Below are 21,300 nucleotides of genomic sequence, written 5' to 3' on the forward strand. Positions count from 1 at the left end.
CATCACATAGGTGTGGAGGGAAATAAGCTGTMAAGAAGAGAGGACAGCAGCCAAACGAACACCGTACAACAAAATMATGTATCCTACATGGACACTGAAAGAGAGCTTTGGTAAGCTGACATATCGCTAACCCACTAGCATTCTCATAYAATACATTTATGTCCAAGCATTGGCAGCTGGCTACATGTGGCAGGTGCTGCCGACAATGCTTCGTAAATGAAAATACAAGTTCATTACCTCTGCATCGTGTGATGACATCATATTATATTATGACTATTGTCAGACAGTTTTTGCATGTTAGATCAATGAAATAAATGTTTATTCTAATGTGATTTTGAACTCACCCATTGCGTCTGCTTCTGTATACAAAAAAAATAGCCCACACGCAGGATTGTTATCACATGACCTACGCGTCATGGCAGTCCGTACCAATCATTTTGGGGGAATCAATGAAATCCCACGTTCATGGGCTTTATGACGAAGTCTCGCGAGTTTTCTTGTGTGATCTTGATTGCTATCGCTGAAGAGTAGGAGGAAAATATCAGGTACAGTATTTAAAATAATATATTTTCTTTACCAAAACACAGTTGACTCCTACAAATAGGTATTCGCGTTCCTAAACTGACCCTGTGCTTATTTATGTCTGATACAAATTCATTGAGGGCAAATAGATGGCGTTGTTCTGCTTGATAGCGGCCAGGCTTCAATGTTGTGGTTTTCATCGAAGGCCGCAGTATTACGTTTCCGGCTTATACCAAAAGGACAGTCACTCAGTTCCCCAACTTTATTTACGAATACGTTATTGACGTTAAAATGACGTCCATGGCAATCTCATACAACAATTTTACAACATGGCAGTTATTCTAGTTTAACCTGGCTTCTAAGTGCTATGATACATTTAACCGGCCGTTATTGTAAATAATAATTTGTTCTTARCTGACTTGCCTAGTTAAATAAAATAACCTAAATAACTCACTTTAACGTCACAGTACAGCTGACACACCCACTAACTGCAACGTTAAACATTGAGCCTTAGTTTTATTAGTGAAATTACAATGAACATGGCAATGATCATCAGGAAAAACACTTTTTTTGCAGGACAATTCATGATGAGTTATGCTGAAAAGCCGGAGGAGATAACGAGAGAGGAGTGGATGGAAAAGCTCAACAATGTCCACATTCAGAGAGCCGACATGAACAGGCTCATCATGAACTACTTGGTGACAGGTACAGTAGAGTAAACCATGCACACACACAAACATAGGCATACCAAGAAATACCAGGTACACAAAAAGGTTCTCTAAACAGATAATTGTATCTGATAGATGTCTTTGATATTAACAGAGGGGTTTAAGGAGGCAGCTGAGAAGTTCCGTATGGAGTCTGGAATTGAGCCCAGTGTGGACCTGGATTCTCTGGATGAGAGGATAAAGATCCGGGAGATGATCCTGAAGGGACAGATACAGGAGGCCATTGCACTCATCAACAGCCTGCACCCAGAACTGCTCGACACAAACCGCTACCTGTACTTTCACCTACAGGTAAAAAGCAGATGGCCTCTCCCTTTATTCTTCTGGCAGTCTTATTTTATGTGCAGTGTTCCCTTTATTCCATGCAATCTGTTCCTATCCTTTTTTTTGTCCATCTCCCTCTCATCTTCCTCCTCTGACCGTCCCCTCATACTGATCTGCCCCTCTGCAGCAGCAGCACCTGATTGAGCTGATCCGTCTGAGGGAGACTGAGGCAGCACTAGAGTTTGCTCAGTCSCAGCTGGCAGAGCAGGGKGAGGAGAGCAGAGAGTGTCTGACAGAGATGGAGAGAACCCTGGCCCTGCTGGCCTTCGACAACCCTGAGGAGTCGCCCTTCGGAGACCTCCTCAACACGATGCAGAGGCAGAAGGTGAGGCTTTAAGGTCACATCATAATCTAGAAATAGATAACCTATTGCTTTGTGATTGCACGTTTCTACTATTTCATTAAACATTTTATTTCTTGAGTAATTSAACTTTTGACTCCATTATTGCTGATTTCATGTTCTTCCTGTCCACTGTGTKCTTCCCGAAGGTGTGGAGTGAAGTGAACCAGTCTGTGCTAGACTACGAGAACAGAGAGTCAACGCCCAAACTGGCCAAGCTCCTCAAACTGCTCCTGTGGGCTCAGAACGAACTTGACCAAAAGAAAGTCAAGTACCCCAAAATGACAGACCTCAGCAAGGGCACGATCGAGGACCCAAAGTGACCGCACGCCAGGCTATGTGTGCCGTGGGAAACTAAATGGACTCACCTACTCCCCTCCTATCTATTTATGCTCCGACACAGACTGACTCATACTACTTTTTTTTCTTTTTTTGTGTGGGTTGCTTTTTGGGAGACTTTGATAACATGGACTGTGCAAACTGGATGGTTTGTATTTTTAAAGTGACTTTCTGACTGAAACTTCAATATCTGAAATATAAACCCTTGTATTTTAATGAAGTAAAATTAGACTTTTTGTTTCATGTCTCCGATAGATGGTTACATATTTCACAGTTACACTATTTTTTTCTGTCTACTGGCAGGGAAAGTTAGCAATCTTTGCATATGGAGGGTGTGTTTAAAGCCTAAATTAGGCTCTCGGGACTATAATGTGTCAACCTAGAACAGGAATGAAGGTGTGGTGTTTGGGTAGAACGATTGGTTCCCATTGCTGTGGTCCACTGTCAACATTGTTTTATTTTTCTGAACAAAAACATGCACATTTCAGTTTAATGCTATTGGATAGGGGCCAAAGCTTCTGGGTACTGATGGTGAATGCTTCTCAGCTGCCAATGCCCTGTATCTTTGTCAGAGTTTTATTGCAACTTTAGTTTTTTCATCCTGTGTTATCTTGAACAAACAAGACAATAATGTGAATACATACAGAGACATCCACTCAGTTCACGGTGGCTGTTTTGCAACCGGATTATTTACATGTATGGAATAAAATACTCTTTTGGAACACTTGATATGCCTAGGTTGTTGTTCATTATATTTGCAACAAAAAGTATGTCATGATGATATTGTGTCTATTATTGTCATCTGTATGCTAGTTACTGATAGCTTACTTTCTCACAGGRTGGAACAAGTAAGAAATATCGTTTTAGACACCAATGTGCAGGAATCTCACTTTTTTCCCATCTGATTGCAGGTTATATAATGGTACCTATGCTTSGTACCTTATCTAGCCTAGGCAGAGGAGCCAACTCATTGAAGATGTTCTGCAGCGTCCCTGGCTGTCCTATGGATGACAACACCAACTACATCACAACAGAGGACCATCAGACATGCTTTTGCCAAGAGCAGGGTAGTGCATCCATCTCGTAAGTGGTAGGCCTACGAAATATAGGATGATATGGCTATTATAGACTAAGATTCTGTAGTAGCTGGCTATATTGGGCTGGGATGTGGGGKTTTTCCTCATATGGACCCTGCTGAGTTTTTCTGTGCAATCCAATCAGATACGTATGGAAGCTTGTTCCTGCCACCCACCCCMAAAAAATATCTGACTTTGTGTTATGAAATAGTAAGTCATAATTATGAGAAGTCATCATGAGATTGTAAGTCATTATGATMTTTTTTATTTAACTATGTAAGACAGTTAAGGACACATTATTATTTACAATGACAGCCTACCTCAGCCATGGGACTCCCAATCACAGCTGGATGTGATACAGCCTGGATTCAAACCAGGGACTGTAGTGACACCTCTTGCACTGAGATGCAGTGCCTTAGACCACTGTGCCACTCGGGAGCCAGATACGTTTAGGTGATCTGTATCACATGAATCCAATGTGCACTTTGCATCAGGCCTGCCTCAACTTTCAAGGATAACCTYATGTATATCCTATAGCCAATCACACATTGTGTGTGTGTGTATGCGAGAGAGAGTTTGTGGTGGTAATGTTCCATATTAATGGATTGGAGCGTTTTATTGGTGCCTGTATGATAACATCTGGTTGATATCAGATTTCATTAATTTCTGTAAAACGTTCAATTAATAGCTCAGGCATTTATTTCCTTAAATCACTGAACAYAGCTTTTGCTCATTTGCATAGTTAATTGTTTAATTCCAGYATTCACTTCCARCATTTTAATAAATTTCTACGWTGCCTGCACTGTGTTATTATTTACACACTGTCACGTTTCTTTTGTCTTAGTATGCCTCTATGTAAAAGTAAGAAAAACTTCCTTGACAGAATTATTTTCCACTTTGACTGTGCATTTTCAGCAGTTCTACCACTAGAGGGCGATTGGCCAATTTCTAGGGTCTCTACTCCCAAAATTGTTGACCGTTTTTGTACTTGCTAGGATTTCTCAGCTGTTAGCAGCCAATGGCTAGCACTTTCTCTTACTGGCGATAAAACGGATGATTGCCATTTTTTTTTATCATTACTGAATCATTTAATGTAACAAATCAAACTTAAACCTTGTAAACAATTCATGGTAATTTATGTTGACCTTGTAAATKATTCATTTATAGACGCCGTGTTTATTTTCTGAAATGTGTGTTGTTGCTCTGCTATTAAAAGAGACAGGTGGCTATTTGAGACTGCGTTTTAATAGAAGTTTTATGGTAATTCATTAACTCAATTTATTAAAGGGGCAATCTAGGAATGGTACATATTTTTTTTACTTTKAAATTATTAATATATAGCCATTGATTCTTGAAGAATCTTCGAAATGCCTTCGAAATCTTCGAAATGCCTCATGAACAACGGTTTTACTCCAACCCAAAATATAAGCTTGTTTTACATTTTTTTTTGTAAATAATCTAATTGTAAACAAACACTGTGTCTATGGAATTGAGAGTGGTTACAAAATTATCCTGCCCCATTCCACAGCTGTTTACCAAATAAAGTGTTGGGGGACAATGCTTTATTGYTTGAATCCCAGATTGCCCCTTTAAAAGGGGTCAACCTGCAGAACTAGTCAATGTCCATGATCCAGACTTACTATCTCGTAATAATGACTTACTGTCTCATTATTATGAGTTAAGTGATAATGCCGGTGTTTGGAGGATATATTGGCACGGGTATTGCTAGTCGAGGGCCAGCAAACCGTAATGATTTACATATTTTCATATTTTTTTGTTACTTTGATTTGATTAATTTATTCATACAATTTCATCCATCCACAAGATATAGTYTCGACACAAATCTAGGGTTGCTACCCAAGCCGGCTGGTCGTTTGTTCTATCGGTTTGGTTGCCAGAGACAGGACCCAGTCGTTCAATCTTTTTGTTCTRCATTTATGGACGTGATCCAGTCGTTTGTTCTAAATGTTCCTGCTTGCTAGCTAGCCAACTACAGCTAACTTACAGTCACATAAGACAAACAGCAAAGTAGCTGCATTTGTGTTTGTTTAAGCTGTTTTCGAGTGACATTCATTTGGATACATCCATAACATTGCGCTAATGATGTGTGATTTCGCCTGGCATAGAAAATGTGCTCTCTCATCAGGACACTGTTGCTCAGAGGAGCTAGCCAAAAACACAGCTAATACAATAACTTCAAACTGAAGCTGGAAATAAGGCAAACAASCTACACTTAGTTTCATTTTACCTGTTTTTTTTATTGACAGTTCTTTATATATATATACCCATAAAAATTATGCTGATTCGTGATTTCGACTGGCTGAGAAAAGCTGCCTGTCTGTCTCATCCCGACTCCTGACACGTTCAACWTTACTATGGGACAGCTGGAGATCGAATTTGAATATTGAAACAATATTGCAAATGTCGTAGAGACAGAGAGCAAGGTTTATACAAATATCTGCTGTTGAAACTAAATGTTATTCGAAAACAAATGTGAGATAATGTCTAGATGCTTTTTATAGTGGAGATAAAGTTTATAAATTGCCTGGCTGGGCTGATGAGACAGTRGATTGCGCGGTCAGATGGAACAGAGTAAATGGGCATTTTAAACTAATTTGTGGATTCGACACCGGCTGGAATGCGGTTTTAACCAATCAGCATTCAGGATTAGACCCACCCGTTGTATAATATCTCCTAATTAGGRCTTTGTATATCATTAGTTTGATTTACTATCTCATAATTATGGCTTACTATCTCATAGTAAGTCTATCTCATAATTTTGAATTATTTCATAATCATGATTTACTATCTCTCACGATTTGGCCTACTATCTCATGATTTGCAATGTCATAATTATGACTTASTAWRYCATAATTATGRYWTASTATCTCGTAACTCGTAGTCAGAGTTTTTGGGGGGAGGGTGGCGTGAACGGGCTTCCATAGTTATCATCCAGGTTATGTAGCATAGTTTCAAAGAATATTGCACAGTCATTATGGAGCGCGAACGCCTATATTGGATGGATATGCTAGGCAGCGATACCCCGGGTGGAAAAGAGAGTGCATTCAAACTGGTTTTCATAGCGACTGAGTAACTTCTTTAACTTACTTCCTGATGTGACATACAGTTAGCAGGAAGAACTGCGTGTCTGGAAAAGAAAACGGACACGTGGATTATCATTGCTCCTCTAGCTCTAGGCAAGAGCCACGGGAAAAAAACATCCCCTCTGTGGCTATCTGTCCTTATTCTCCCGTGCTCTTCACCCCATCACACTGSAATACAGTTATGGATCCCCGTTAAACGAAAGGAAATGATACGTCGGCGCGAACATCGACCAAGCGTTTCTTTTTGTCGGCTTTCCTCACTCAGTCCATAGCCTACTGAACTGCGACGCGCAGGAAAAAAGCAAATCTCAAACATTAGCATCTCTTGTTGAATGGCAAYTCTGCAAAAACATGGAAAGATCTCTGGTCCAGATGTGGTCTGCCTCAAAGAAACCCCGTCAGACACAATCGGTGACGCCGGAGGTCATCAGAAGAATTGGAGTGAACATAACACGAACTGGCCCAGGTGAGTGAACGAAGGAAGGTTTTAGTAGCCATCATTTCCCCCAAAGACTAAAACTACCATATTGAAATTACGGACGCTTTCTTATGTTTTTAATAACAGAACACTATATGAGAGATGTGTTAGCTAGTTCCTTATTTTGCAAATGCCCTACAAGTTAGAAATTATTCGAGCTCTTCTGTGGGTTACTGAAAGTAATTGGCATCGGCAAAATTGAATTTTCTGAATATTTTCTCTCCATTGACGTAAGCAAACAAAAAGTACGACTCATACACATGTATACTTTTGAGTCTTCTCTAAAAGTATATACAAAGTGTAGACCTACAATGAAGCCATAATGTAACCATATAAAATGTAGCTAACACTGCTGTGAGGGGCATTCTCCCCAAAATACTTGACTTTTAATCAGATGCCTGTCAGCTGGTGGTCTCCACGTTATTTTACTAAGCTGCACACACACAGCYTTTGAGACTTTCAAAGATACTAGGAAGTCTGATAGTCAGGCATTTGATTAATTTTCTTAGGATCCATCATAGCCTTATCTTTGTCTTGTCAACTAAGGATTCAGCCAATRCTTATCATGAGATGTAGGCTTAACCTAGCTAGTTAGTACAATTTAGCATAGATACAATTTATACATTTGAAGTAAAGTGAATGCGCCTAGTTGGTTAAGTTTAACGTTATACATGTCTTATGAGCCCCATTTGCCGTTTTTAAAATGTAGAAAAGCAAAATAAATGTACATATGTTGATTTTCCTGAGAATAGCACACCCACTCTCACTCCTACTCTCGCTTACAAACACACCACACACACACAATTGTCTTTGCTACACAATCATTCCCTGTACCCGCTCCGCAGACCCCTGGCGCGGGTATGGACGGTGGTGCTACTGCTGGGGACCTGTCTGCTGTACTGTGCCCGCGTGGCCATGCCCATCTGTGCCGTCAGCATGGCGGAGAAGTTCAACTGGACCAAGAGGGATCAGGGCATGGTGCTGGGCAGCTTCTTCTGGGGTTACTGCTTCACACAGGTCCTCGGAGGCTACGTCAGCGACAGGTGGGCAACGAGAGGAGATGATTATAGAGTTATTGTCTGTTTGCTCATAAATGTGCACATACATTGTCTGTTTGCGCCACCAGCAGCTGCGCTCACTACATACAATAGATGGAATGAACGGTGTACATTGCGTTACATTTGTTCACCTTTAAACACAGATGGACAATCGGATGATATGAGACCTGCGATTTGAGAATGAAATAGCTTAATACTTTGTCTGTTTTACACAGACATTTGTTTTACGTCATACAGCTGCTCCATTGGTACAATAGACTGTAAAACAATACATTTGATTTAACTCATATTCACTTCAAAACACCCATTACAATGCTATTACCCATTAGCCCAAAAAGCAAAAGAGCACCTGAGGGGATAGATAAAATGTCACGGTGCAGAGATACTACAGTACATGCTACAGAGTATAACGGGAGTGTAGTTTGGGGAGCTTGAGAAGCCAATACCCATTTCAGACAGAAGATGAGTTATTTGACCTTAAATTATAAGGCCGTGTTTATATGGCCCCCTTTCAAACAGCCCCTTATTTAGCACTTATTTGCACGTATAAACCATATACATACAGTGCATTCGGAAAGTATTCAGACCCCTTGACTTTTTCAAAAATGTGCTTATGTTACAGCCTTATTCTAAAATTKAATAAAACAAATGTTATTTTATTTCACCTTTTATTTAACCAGGTAGGCCAGTTGAGAACAAGTTCTCATTTACAATTCCTCATCAATCTACACACAATACCCCATAATGACAAAGCAAAAAAACAGGTTTTTAGACATTTTTTCTAATATATAAAAAATACAAATCAGAAATACCTTATTTACATAAGTATTCAGACCCTTTGCTATGAGACTTGAAATTGAGTTCAGGTGCATCTTGTTTCCATTGATCATCCTTTATTGGAGTCCACCTGTGGTAAATTCAATTGATTGGACATGCTTTGGAAAGGTACACACCTGTCTATGTAAGGTCCCACAGTTGAAAGTGCATGTCAGAGCAGAAACCAAGCCATGAGGTCGAAGGAATTGTCCGTGGAGCTCCGAGACAGGCTTGTGTCGAGGCACAGATCTGGGGAAGGGTACCAAAACATTCCTGCAGCATTGAAGGTCCCCAAGAACATGATGGCCTCCATCCTTGTTAAATGGAAGAAGTTTGGAACCACCAAGAACCTTCCTAGAGCTGGCCGCCCGGCAAAACTGAGCAATTGGGGGAGAAGGGRCTTGGTCAGGGAGGTGACCAAGAACCGGATGGTCACTCTTTGATTTGATTAGAATCTCTTTTAGTCCTCATTTGGACTAATCTTCCAAGAGTCCTTAAACATTCAAATACAATTTATAATACGATCACATTTTCACATATAACACACTGTTACAAACAGACATAATACACTGACATATTGACCAGATAAATACTCTTTTAACAGTTTAAAAAGATATATTGATTCTTCTTCTACCATAGTCCAGCACAACCTTCCTATGTGTTATATTGAAATGGTTTTAAAGTATTGTTTGAATTTATATATTGAAAGGTTTCTGGTTTGCTCAGATAAATTATTCAATTTCTTTATTGCTCTAATTGTTATTTTGCCTATTTCTCTTTTCTGTCTGGATAACACATAGATGGGGGACAATCTTTTCCTAGTATTTACGGAATGTCTGTTTCTTACCAACGGAATACTGTTGTGAATAGAATTTTAAATGGTGTATATTATGAAATATAATAAGCGTGTTTTTTTCAATTATCCTGTTGATTGATGACCAACCAAGAGCTTTGAGCATGACTACAACAGAAGAACCATATCTCCACCTTAAAACAATCCTTGCTGCTTTGTTCTGTGCAATCTGCAGCCTCCTAATTTGAAAAAAAAGAAAAATAGCCCTCCTGTTGTCCTGGTTTGCAGAAGAGGATGTCTTCCTTAATTGACCCCCCATAAACGTAACGGACATATACCAGGAGCTGTGCCAGGCCGGCCACGTCTGTTGACTCATCCAGCTGTAACGCATAGAATTCACTGGCTTGTATGCGAAGCAGTAATTGTTTCAAAACATCTCCTGCCATGTCACTGATGCGTTGTGAATAAGTGTTTTTTGATGAAGTAATTGTCTGTATAGTTTTTTGGGCCTTTTCCCCCAGCATTGTCCCAGCCATATCTGCGGCAGCAGGAAGAATTAAGTCCTCTAAATAGTATGGGGCTTGCCTGTCCTAGCCACTCGGTAACTCACCATATAAGACGCTTCTAGCCCCTTCTTATTAATGGTATCTGTTGCTTTTACACATGTCTTACTACTCGAAAGTCGTCTTAATTCTCGCTCAAAAAACTCACGTGGCTTATTTTTCAAATTGGCATGTTTTGTTTCTAAATGTCTGCACAAGAGTGAAGGTTTCATTGTATTTGAGAAACTCACAAGTCTTCATCTGACAGCTTCATTAAACAGTACCCGCAAAACACCAGTCTCAACGTCAACAATGAAGAGGCGACTCCGGGAAGCTGGCCTTCTAGGCAGAGTTCCTCTGTCCAGTGTCTGTGTTCTTTTGCCCATCTTAATCTTTTCTTTTATTGGCCAGTCTGAGATATGGCTTTTTCTTTGCAACTAGGCCAGCATCCGGGAATCGACCTCTTCACTGTTGACGTTGAGACTGGTGTTTTGCGGGTACTATTTAATGAATCTGCCAGTTGACTTGCCAGTTGACTCTGTTTCTCAAACTAGACACTCTAATGTACTTGTCCTTTTGCTCAGTTGTTCCCCGGGGCCTCCCACTCTTCTTGCTATTCTGGTTAGAGCCAGTTTGCGCAGTTCTGTGAAGGGATTAGTACACCGCCTTGTACGAGATCTTCACTTTTTTGGACATTTCTCGCATGGAATAGCCTTCATATCTCAAAACAAGAATAGACTGACGAGTTTAAGAAGAAAAGTCTTTGTTTCTGGCCATTTTGAGCCTGTAATCAAACCCACAAATGCTGATGCTCCAGATACTTAATGTCTAAAGAAGGCCAGTTTTATTGCTTCTTTAATCAGAACCACAGTTTTCAGCTGTGCAAACATAATTGCAAAAGGGTTTTCTAATGATCAATTAGCCTTTTAAAATTATAAACTTGGATTAGCTAACACAAYGTGCCATTGGAACACAGGAGTGATGGTTGCTGATAATGGGCCTCTGTACGCCTATGTAGATATTCCATAAAAAATCAGCCGTTTCCAGCTACAAAAGTAATTTACAACATTAACAATGTCTACATTGTATTTCTGATCAATTTGATGTTATTTTAATGGCCAAAAAAATTGCTTTTCTTTCAAAAACAAGGACATTTCTAAGTGACCTCAAACTTTTGAACGGTAGTGTAAGTGAACCCCAAATCAATGTAGTTCTCATCATATTTGCGCCTYTTCGATGGTCCAACATCCCTGTCTGTTGTTCGGTGCTTTCCCAAGTAAGGGGGCAGTAGCTCTTCAGCTGCATCAGATTCACAACTGTCAGTGTCCATGCTAGCTGGGCTAACAACAAATGTAGAATTACTGACGCTAGCATTGGATGTACTCGTGGAAGCAGATCAACTTGTGTCGTCGACAGGTGCAGGTGTAGTACTGCTGGTAGTAGCACTATTACCAGTAGAGCTGGTATACAGTGGGCTCCAAAATTACTGGCAGCCCTGACTGGCAATGCACAAACAATGCTTAAACAAATATAAACAATATAGTTATAGAAATAAACTCAAAATACCAACATGTGAGAAATACTGTACTTTATTAATGTTTCAATGGAACCAACCAAAATAATTTATTGATTTAATTAAAAATCAATGTCCTCCAAATCAAGGTTTCACAGTTAATGGCACCCTTAAAGATTATTGTAAAAACATCTACCAAAATTAAACCATGAATTAAATTCCACTTATTTAAGTTTATCTAAGTCTTAAGGAACTATATTGAGCCATTACATCACTTCCTGTTTCACTAGGGTATAAAAATGAGGTAACACACATTCAATATCCCTTTGTCATCCAACACCATGAAGAAAACAAAATAWCTAGCAGTTCAAAAGAGACAGATGGTCATAGACCTTCATAAATCTGGTAATGGCTACAAGAAGATCCACAAACGATTGAATKTACCACTGAGCACTGTCAGGGCAATTATTAGAAAACCCTTGTAATAGGGTTAGAGGCAGAGAATCCCAGTGGASAGAGGGGAACCGGCCAGGCAGAGACAGCAAGGGCGGTTTGTTGCTCCAGTGCCTTTCCGTTCACCTTCACAATCCTGGGCCAGACTACACTCAATCATAGGACCTACTGAAGAGATGAGTCTTCAATAAAGAATTAAAGGTTGAGACCAAGTCTGCGTCTCTCATATGGGTAGGCAGACCATTCCATAAAAATGGAGCTCTATAGGAAAAAGCCCTGTCTCCAACTGTTTGCTTAGAAATTCTAGGGACAGTTAGGAGGCCTGCGTCTTGTGACCGTAGCGTACATGTAGGTATGTACGGCAGGACCAAATCGGAAAGATGGGTAGGAGCAAGCCCATGTAATGCTTTGTAGGTTAGCAGTAAAACCTTGAGATCAATATGGGTGCCTTGACGAGGTCATCCCTCCTCTTAAAAGGTATGTGATTCTGAATGTGCAGTGCTACACCCCCACCATTCCTATTCCTGTCCCTTCTCAGTARACTATATCCATGATTCCTGTCCCTTCTCAGTAGACCATATCCTTGAATGTTAATTTGCCCATCATTTACAGATGCATCTAAATGTGTTTCCGTCAAAGCTAAAATATGAATATTATCTATGTTGACCAAGTTAAAAACCTCATGTATTTTGTTAGGAAGGCTACATACATTAACCTGAGCTACATGCAACCCTTTCCTTGTCAAGTGGAGATCAATATAGCATGTATTCGTTGAAGTTGTCATGATACACTACAACACACACACTCAGATTTGAACATKAAATTAAAATAGCCAGGGAGTTACTCTAGAATCCCGATACAGTTGCCCGTTGATGTAAAGTGTATCCATCACCATGGAGACTCGTTGATTCAGGCAACGCTTTTCCTTCATGATGGGTATACTGTTTTTTTTTTCTCCTTTCATTGATCTCCGTGGGGAAGTGATCATTCATTCCAAAATTAGTGTTTCTGAGTTCYCTGCCCCTGCTCTTCGCCTTTTTCCTTTTGTTTAAAATGGTCGAAACATGCAATAATAGCCCGTGGCCTATTCCCAGAGGCCCCATTCTATGGACTCTGGAGAAAGTGACGCTATGCACGACATCAGTGGGCAGTTTCAGTTGAGTTGACATAAAGCCTCACAGCTTCTGCTGTTGTCATTCTCCGGTATCCCTGAAAAGATTGTCCCGCATTGATCGACACTGTACATCAAGCAAGGTTTCTTTAAGTTGTTTGTTCTCCCTTTGCACCACCTCCACCTTGCTATGAATAGAGTCTAGAGTACCTTTCAGCGCCGTGTTCTCTGTCCTTAGATCATCAATCTGACGTTGGCTGAATTCTAGACTGGCACATATTGCATTGAAGTCCTCTCGTAATATATCCAAGACATGAAGTTTGGCAAGCTTTTGATTGATGAATTTTAACAAGTCAACATCCATATCCTTAAACCTCTCCCCACTCTCCACACGTGCCCTCTTGCTCAGTTGATGGTTTGGTGCCATCGTTGATACCGCTTGGCCAACTTGGTTTGTTTTGTTGATTGGGTTTGTCGTCCTCGACAGTGCTCGACTCCTCCGTAACCAGCGACATGTTTCTTTGAGCTCGTCAGTATCTCTCGTCGATGAATCGTTCAAGCGCCTCAACGGTTTCTGAGCCATCCAGCGTGTTTACAGGCAGAGTAAAATAACAAAACAACGGACGGATCTTTCTGGTAGATACACGCAATACGTTAAAAAAAACAACGATTGTCTACTCACTCGTGGTTGGAGGAAGTGCTAGTGTTAAAGAGGATAAGAGAAACACTGTTGTTTTGTTAGCGGGTTTTCAGTAGTCCGGTGACACAGATCACTGTGTTGGCTGATGGTTGAATCTATTCAAAAGGAAAACCTGACAGAGTTCCTCTGTGGAGATGGGAGAAACTTCCAGAAGGACAACCATCTCTGCAGCACTCCACCATTCAGGCCTTTATGGTAGAGTGGCCAGATGGAAAAAAAACTCCTCAGTAAAAGGCACATAATATCCCACTTGGAGTTCAGACCATGATAAACGAGATTCTCTGGTCTGATGAAACCAATGTTGTGCTCTTTGGCCTGAATGCCAAGCGTCAAGTCTGAAGGAAACCTGGCACCATCCCTTCGGTGAAGCATGGTGGTGGCAGCATCATGCTGTGGGGATGTTTTTCATCGGCAGGGACTGGGAGAATAGTCAGGATCGAAGGAAAGATGAACAGAGAAAAGTAAAGGGAGGTACTTGATGAAAACCTGCTCCAGAGCACTCATGACCTCAGACTGGGGCAAAGGTTCACCTTCCAACAGGACAACGACCCTAAGCACACAACCAAGACAACGCAGGAGTGGCTTCGGGACAAGTCTCTGAATGTCCTTGTGTGGTCCAGCCAGAGCCCGGACTTGAACCCGATCGAACATCTCCAAAGAGACCTGAAAATAGCTGCGCAGCAACGCTCCCCATCCAACCTGACAGAACTTGAGAGGATCTGCAAAGAAGAATGGGAGAAACTCCAAAATACAGGTGTGCCAAGCTTGTAGCGTCATACCCAAGAAACGTTGAGGCTGTAATCGCAGCCAAAGGTACTTCAACAAAGTACTGAGTGAAGGGTCTGAATACTTAAAAAATAAAAATAATAATAATAATGTTTACATTTGCAAAAAATTCTCAACCTGTTTTTCTTTGTCGTTATGGGGAATTGTGTGTAGATTTGAGGGGGGGGGAACTATTAAATCAACCCATTTTAGAATAAGGCGGTAAGGTAACAAAATGTGGAAAAAGTCAAGGGGTCTGAATAGCCCGAATGTACTGTATATATCCGGTCGTAACTGGCAAATTGGGAGGGTTGGGGGTTGTTGTTAAACCATGGGGTCTGTTTGCAGTTTAAATTAGGGAGGTGTTAAACAATAGAAGTTTTAATGAATATACCTGCAAAAAAGCAGAATCATTCACACAGACCAAATACCTGTATTTTGGTTACACGGTCTGTGAAAATGCAGGAAAATCTACATTTTTTGGGAACCCCTTTCAGAAATACGAAAAAGCTGGTATAAAAATGAAGGTATGGTAAATTTGTTAGGATTTTGGTCTGTGTATGAAAGGGATACAAGATAATCCTTGAGTCATGAGTGGAATTTGAAGGGCATTATGTGACCGTTAGTATGATACTGTGTGTTGTTTGAGGAGTGCACAGCCCGTCCGGGTGGTGAAAAGGGTGACAGCAATGACGTTGATGTCATTGGTTAGTTGTGCTTGCTTTGTATGSTGATGTCCAATCAAATCATCCAATGTCAGTCATTTTTCAATTACATTGCCTGGCAGTTGTGTTTCCTGGTAGGAAGGATGAGTACCAAGACATTTTAAGTGACTGCAGACTAAAATGGCAGTCTAAAAGGTATTTAAGGACCCTCTGTCTCTTCACATGGCAGGCGATGCTTAGGGTCGTCTGACATCTCGCCAACGGAGGAAATAAGTAATTGAGCGTTCCAAGTTCGGAAGCGTCTGCTCTCAACTCCACCCCCCAAAATCAATGAAGTGAAACAGTCTTTTAACTCCTCTGGTACAGTTTAGATTTGGCCTAAACACCTTTGTCAGAAACCATATGATTCTGATATTAAATTCTTTCAGATATTATTTTACCTTTACTTAACTAGGCAAGTCAGTTAAGAACAAATCCTTATTTTCAACGACGGCCTAGGAACAGAGGGTTAACTGCCTTGTTCAGGGGCAGAACGGCAGATTTGTACCTTGTCAGCTGGGGGATTTGAACCTTTCGGTTACTAGCCCAACGCTCTAACCACTAGGCTACCCTGCCGCATATTAGAGGAAGCACCCAGGAAATTGGGAGCTAATAATGGGAAGTAGCCTCCTTTTCTTGTCTACTTTTCTTCATCTGCATTGTTCTGACAACTCGAATTGGTGAAAGCTAATTGTTGGAAACTAACTGGATAACTTTCATATATACATGTTTTTATGAATAGTGCAGGTTCGATGAGAAAATACACGTTTTACTATTGTGCGACGCATAATTGTTATCATCTGGTTATAGTACTGTGTCTTTCCCTCAGGTTGTAGATTGAGAGAGTGTCATCGTTGTAACTGTCATCTACTTTTTTCATCGTTCTCCTCCCCTCAGAGTTGGAGGAGGAGGAGGTTAGTAGTCCAGTAGTAATGATATTGTTATATTACTCCATCTCTTCCCCTCATGGCTGAAGGTGAGAATGTATAGTTGTAATAATAAAGTTGACTGGAGAGTGCATGAAGTGGCAGTAACAGTATTATGATATCTGTTTCCTTCAGGGTCGGAGGTGAGAAGGTGCTCCTGCTGTCTGCGGCGGCCTGGGGGGCGATGACAGCCTTCACGCCCGTCCTGGCCCACTTCTGCTCTCAGCCCATCTTCTCCATGACGCTGGCCCGCTTCCTGATGGGGCTGCTGCAAGGTTAGAGGTCACTGGGCACTGGGAGCGAATGAACAGCTATTCTGCGTCTCAAATGACACCCTATTATTTCCTACATAGTGCTGTAATTATAACTGGAGCCACATAGGGAAGGGAAAAGCAACTGTGTGCCCAAACCGAGAGAACTGGTTTCTGGTTAAGAGTCATTTACTGTACAAAACCAGTCAATTAGTTAGCCTCTCTCCTGAACAAACAAAAATGGTGTCAACTTCAGAACTACATAGCCTGCGTCTTTAACTTTAAGAGTGGCCTCTGGGGTTGAAGTTTGACTTTATTGCTTCCTCTTGAGGTATAACTGATTGTGTTTCCTACTTTAAATTATAWWTTTTTTTAACCCTTGTTTTACCAGGTAAGTTGACTGAAAACACATTCTCATTTCTAGCAACGACCTGGGGAATWGTTACAGGGGAGAGTGAGCCAATTGTAAGCTGAGGATGATTAGGTGGCCATGAGGGTACAGTATGAAGACCAGATTGGGAATTTAGCCAGGACACGGGGGTTAACACCCCTACTCTTACCTTAAGTGCCATGGGATCTTTAGTGACCACAGAGAGTCAAGACATCCGTTTAACGTCCCATCCGAAAGACGGCACCCTACAGTGGTTCCTCCTTTAAAAGTTGTGAGCTTACACCGCGGGACTTGGAGGTACCCAGCGTCACGGCTTCATTGCTCCAGACCACCACAAGGGGGAGTTAGAGCACTCATTATGCATTTCGGTCCCAAGGTTTTTATATGACCAATCATATCAAGTGGTTACAATGATGAATTTGACGCGAGCCACCCGTCCCTGGTGACTTTCTTCAGCAAAGATGGATGACAAAACATTATGGTGGAAGCAAAMGTAAGTAATTATATTGACGACAGCTCAGCATTCAACACCATAGTCCCCTCCAAGCTCAGGACCCTGGGACTAAACACCTCCCTCTGCAACTGGATCCTGGACTTCCTGACAGTCTTCCCCAGGCGGTGAGAGTAGTTAATAACACATCTGCTACACTGACTATCAACACGGGGCCCCTCAGGGGGGGGTGTTTAGTCCTATTCACCCACGACTGCGTGGCCAAGCACGACTGCAACACCATCATCAAGTTTGCTGATGACACGACAGACTGATCGCTGACGACGATGAGGCAGCCTGTTGGGAGGAGGTCAGAGACCTGGCAGTGTGATGCCAAGACAACTGTAACGGCTGTCGTAGTCGTTCTCCTCCTCAGACGAGGAGGAGCATGGATCGGACCAAGATGCAGAGTAGTTAGTGTTCATATTTTAATGAAAAATCAACAAAACACTTCAAAATACAAAACCAACAAACGTGACAAACCCGAAACAGTCCTGTGTGGCCCAAACACAGTCACAGGAACAAACACCCACAAAACACAAGTGAAACCCAGGCTGCCTAAGTATGATTCTCAATCAGGGACAACGATTGACAGCTGTCTCTGATTGMGAATCATACCAGGCCGAACACCAAATCCCAACATAGAAAATCAACCATAGACCAACCCACCCAACTCACGCCCTGACCAACTAAAATAAATACAAGACAAAGGAAAACAGGTCAGGAACGTGACAACAACAACCTCTCCCTCAAGGTCAGAAAGACAAATAAGCTGATCGTGGACTACAGGAAAAGGGGGGCAAGCACGCCCCCATCCACATCGATGGGGCTGTAGTGGAGCGGGTTGCGTTTCAAGTTCACTAAAGAATTAACATGGTCCAGATGCACACAGTTGTCAGGGCAAGACAGCGCCTCTTCCCCCTCAGGAGGCTATAAAGATTCGGCATGGGCCTTCAGAAACTCAAAARGTTATGCAGCTTTATCATGTAGAGCAGGTATTCCTAAACTTGGTCGGGGGTATGCCAACTGAAAATGTGATTCACTTTAATTAAAAAAAAAAATTCTTCAAATTTTCAACAAAAAATTTATTCTTCAGATTTTCAAACTGTACATTTATATTTTCCAACAGAGCTATACATTTGGGTGAGTTTTTTTTTTTTTTTTGTCGCCTGAGTAGACTCGTTTCACTGCCAAAAATAAAATTGAAACCATCTAGTGTTGAGCGAAATAACAACACAATGTCAAATACAGGTAGCCTAGTCAAATAATTAACGTCCAATCACATTAACTGTTATTCTCTCGCGGGAAACCTTCACTCTTGTGCAGACATTTAGAAGTTAAACATGACAATTGAAAAATATGCCACGGGAGTTTTTTGAGTGAGAATAAAGACGACTTTCGAGTAGTAAGACGTATAAAAGCAACAGATACCATTAATAAGAAGGGGCTAGAAGTGTCTTATATGGTGAGCTACCGAGTGGCTAGGACAGGCAAGCCCCATACTATTGTGGAGGACTTAATTCTTCCTGCTGCCGTGGATATGGCTGGGACAATGCTGAGGGAAAAGGCCCAAAAAACTATACAGACAATTACTTCATCAAACAACACTGTTTCCCAACACATCAGTGACATCAAATGGACAACAAGAGAGGATATTTTTAAAGTACTGGACAGCTTTGTGACATCAAATGGACTTTGGTGGTCAAGATGTGTTGGTATCTGTACTGATGGCGCAAAAGCCATGACAGGGAGACATAGTGGAGTGGTAGTGTGTTTGTAAGCAGTTGCTCCCGACACCACTTGGGTACACTGCAGCATCCACTGAGAGGCTCTTGCTGCCAAGGGAATGSCTGRCAGCTTGAAAGACGTTTTGGACACTACAGTGAAAATGGTTAACTTTGTTWAAGCAAGGCCCCTGAACTCTCCTCTATTTGCTGCATTATGCAATGAAATGGACAGCGATTATGTAACACTTTTACAACATGTAGGAGTGCGCTACAGAGAATGGGAGAAACTCCCCAGATACAGGTGTGACAAAAGGACTCGAGGCTGTAATCGCTGCCAAAGGTGCTTCAACAAAGTACTGAGTAAAGGGTCTGAATACTTATGTAAATGTGCTACTTTTTTTTTTTTTATACGTTTGCAAAATTTTCTAAAGACCTGTTTTTGCTTTGTCATTATGGGGTATTGTGTGTAGATTGACGAGGGGGAAAAAACAATGTAATCTATTTGCGAGTAAGGCTGTAGCGTAGCAATGTGGAAAAAGTCGTGGGGTCTGAATATTTTCTGAATGCACTGTATATGTACATAGCTACCTCAATTACCTCGTACCCCTGCATATTGACTCAGAACTGGTACAACCAGTATGTTCTTTTTGTGTATTTATTTATTGTGTCACTATTCAAAATGTTATACATTTTTTTAATCTTTAACTCTGCATTGTTGAAAAAGGACCCGTAGGTAAGTATTTACAATTCAATTTAGATGTTGATTTGACGCGCATCTGTCAGGATATGAATCATTCGTTTGTTGACTCTGCAGGCGACAACGCTTTCGTATTTGAGATAATGGTGTTTTTCTTTTGCCGTTTTCCACTTTCTGTCATTTTACTAACATTTATCACATTGCCTAAAGAAGACAGAATAACGAAAGTTCCTTCCAAATATGTATTAAATGAATGARCCAATGTGTGTGTGACACTATATAGCGTAACAGAGCTGTGTGTATCTGTACCTCCAGGTGTGCACTACCCGTCTCTGGTTAGCCTGTGTTCTCAGAAGGTGGTGGAGAGTGAGAGAGGATTCCTCATGAGCACTGTGGGCAGTGGCTCCTATCTGGGGTGAGTCTGGCTCTGCAAAACYTCCTGTTTCCACGCTGATCTAGGGTGGCAAATATTACTGGATACTACCAGAGTTTTCGTCACTTTGAAGAATTTTTATGTCATTTATCACAAGACATCTAGAGGCCCTTGACACTCCACGCTTGTTTGTTAAACTATCGCTTACTTGCTACCTTTATACTATGCATAAGTCACTTACCTTACCTACATCTAAAAAGTACCTTTGACTACCTGTTACCGCTGCGACATGTGACTTCGGTACCAGAAGTAAACCCTGTAGTATAGCCTCTTTATCTAAACCTGTCACCCCGCCACATTAATCGGTACCCAGTACTGTAATATAGTCCCTCGTTATTCAACGGCTGTACCCCTGCACATTGACCGGTACAGATGACCCCTGTTAATAACGCCTCAGTTATTGACCTGCTACATTTACTCGGTACCAGTACCCGCCTGTATATAGGCCTCAATCTACTAACCTGTAACCATTGACAGCCTCTGTACCAAGTACCTCCCCTGCGTTAATATAGCCTCATTCTAACGTTGTACATTGACTCGTGTACCAGTACCCCTGTATAAGCTCATTATTGACCTGGTACAATTTACTTCGGTACCCAAGTAACCTGTATACTAGCCTCATTACTAACCTGGACATTGACTCTGTACCAGTACCCCTGTAGTAGTAGCCTCATTTATTGACCTGCACATTGACTCGGTACACGACAAAGTGCACAGACCGAGTGGCCGCCTGCGTTATATGTAGCCTCATACCTGCAACGCTGATACGAGATGAGTGACAGATCTAGTACAGTCGACCGTGACCTGTATACTAGAGCCTCATATTGAACCTGCACATCTGATGACGATCAGTACCGAGATAATCCCTGTATAAAGCCCTCATTACTAACCGTATCATTCGACTCGTACCAAGTACCCCTGTATTATAGCCTGCATGTATTGGACCTGTACATGACTACTCGGTACAGTACCTCCTGTAATAAGCCTCATTGATAATCTGTAATTGAATCTGTACCAGC

General features: G+C 41.4%; 2 protein-coding genes across 2 annotated transcripts in view; both read left to right on the plus strand.

Moving 5' to 3' along the window:
- Nucleotides 1–476: 476 nt before the first annotated feature.
- On the plus strand, nt 477–2,613 carry LOC111979652 (glucose-induced degradation protein 8-B homolog). The gene is made up of 5 exons (XM_024010267.2): nt 477–545; nt 1,099–1,227; nt 1,345–1,541; nt 1,702–1,899; nt 2,064–2,613. The coding sequence occupies exons 2-5, from the start codon at nt 1,107–1,109 to the stop codon at nt 2,235–2,237; spliced, it is 690 nt and encodes a 229-aa protein (XP_023866035.1). The 5' UTR covers nt 477–545; nt 1,099–1,106; the 3' UTR covers nt 2,238–2,613.
- A 3,644-nt stretch (nt 2,614–6,257) lies between these two features.
- The window catches only part of LOC111978958 (voltage-gated purine nucleotide uniporter SLC17A9-like), a 31,739-nt gene continuing 16,696 nt past the window's right edge, over nt 6,258–21,300 (plus strand). Inside the window, exons 1-4 of the mRNA XM_024009210.2 lie at nt 6,258–6,899; nt 7,757–7,954; nt 16,428–16,567; nt 20,164–20,263. Of these exons, the coding sequence (XP_023864978.1) occupies nt 6,766–6,899; nt 7,757–7,954; nt 16,428–16,567; nt 20,164–20,263 (572 nt within the window). The 5' untranslated portion in view covers nt 6,258–6,765. The remainder of the gene's footprint in view (nt 6,900–7,756; nt 7,955–16,427; nt 16,568–20,163; nt 20,264–21,300) is intronic.

The sequence above is a fragment of the Salvelinus sp. IW2-2015 genome, linkage group LG19 (genome assembly GCF_002910315.2).
Source record: "Salvelinus sp. IW2-2015 linkage group LG19, ASM291031v2, whole genome shotgun sequence".
Classification (NCBI taxonomy): Eukaryota; Metazoa; Chordata; class Actinopteri; order Salmoniformes; family Salmonidae; genus Salvelinus; species Salvelinus sp. IW2-2015.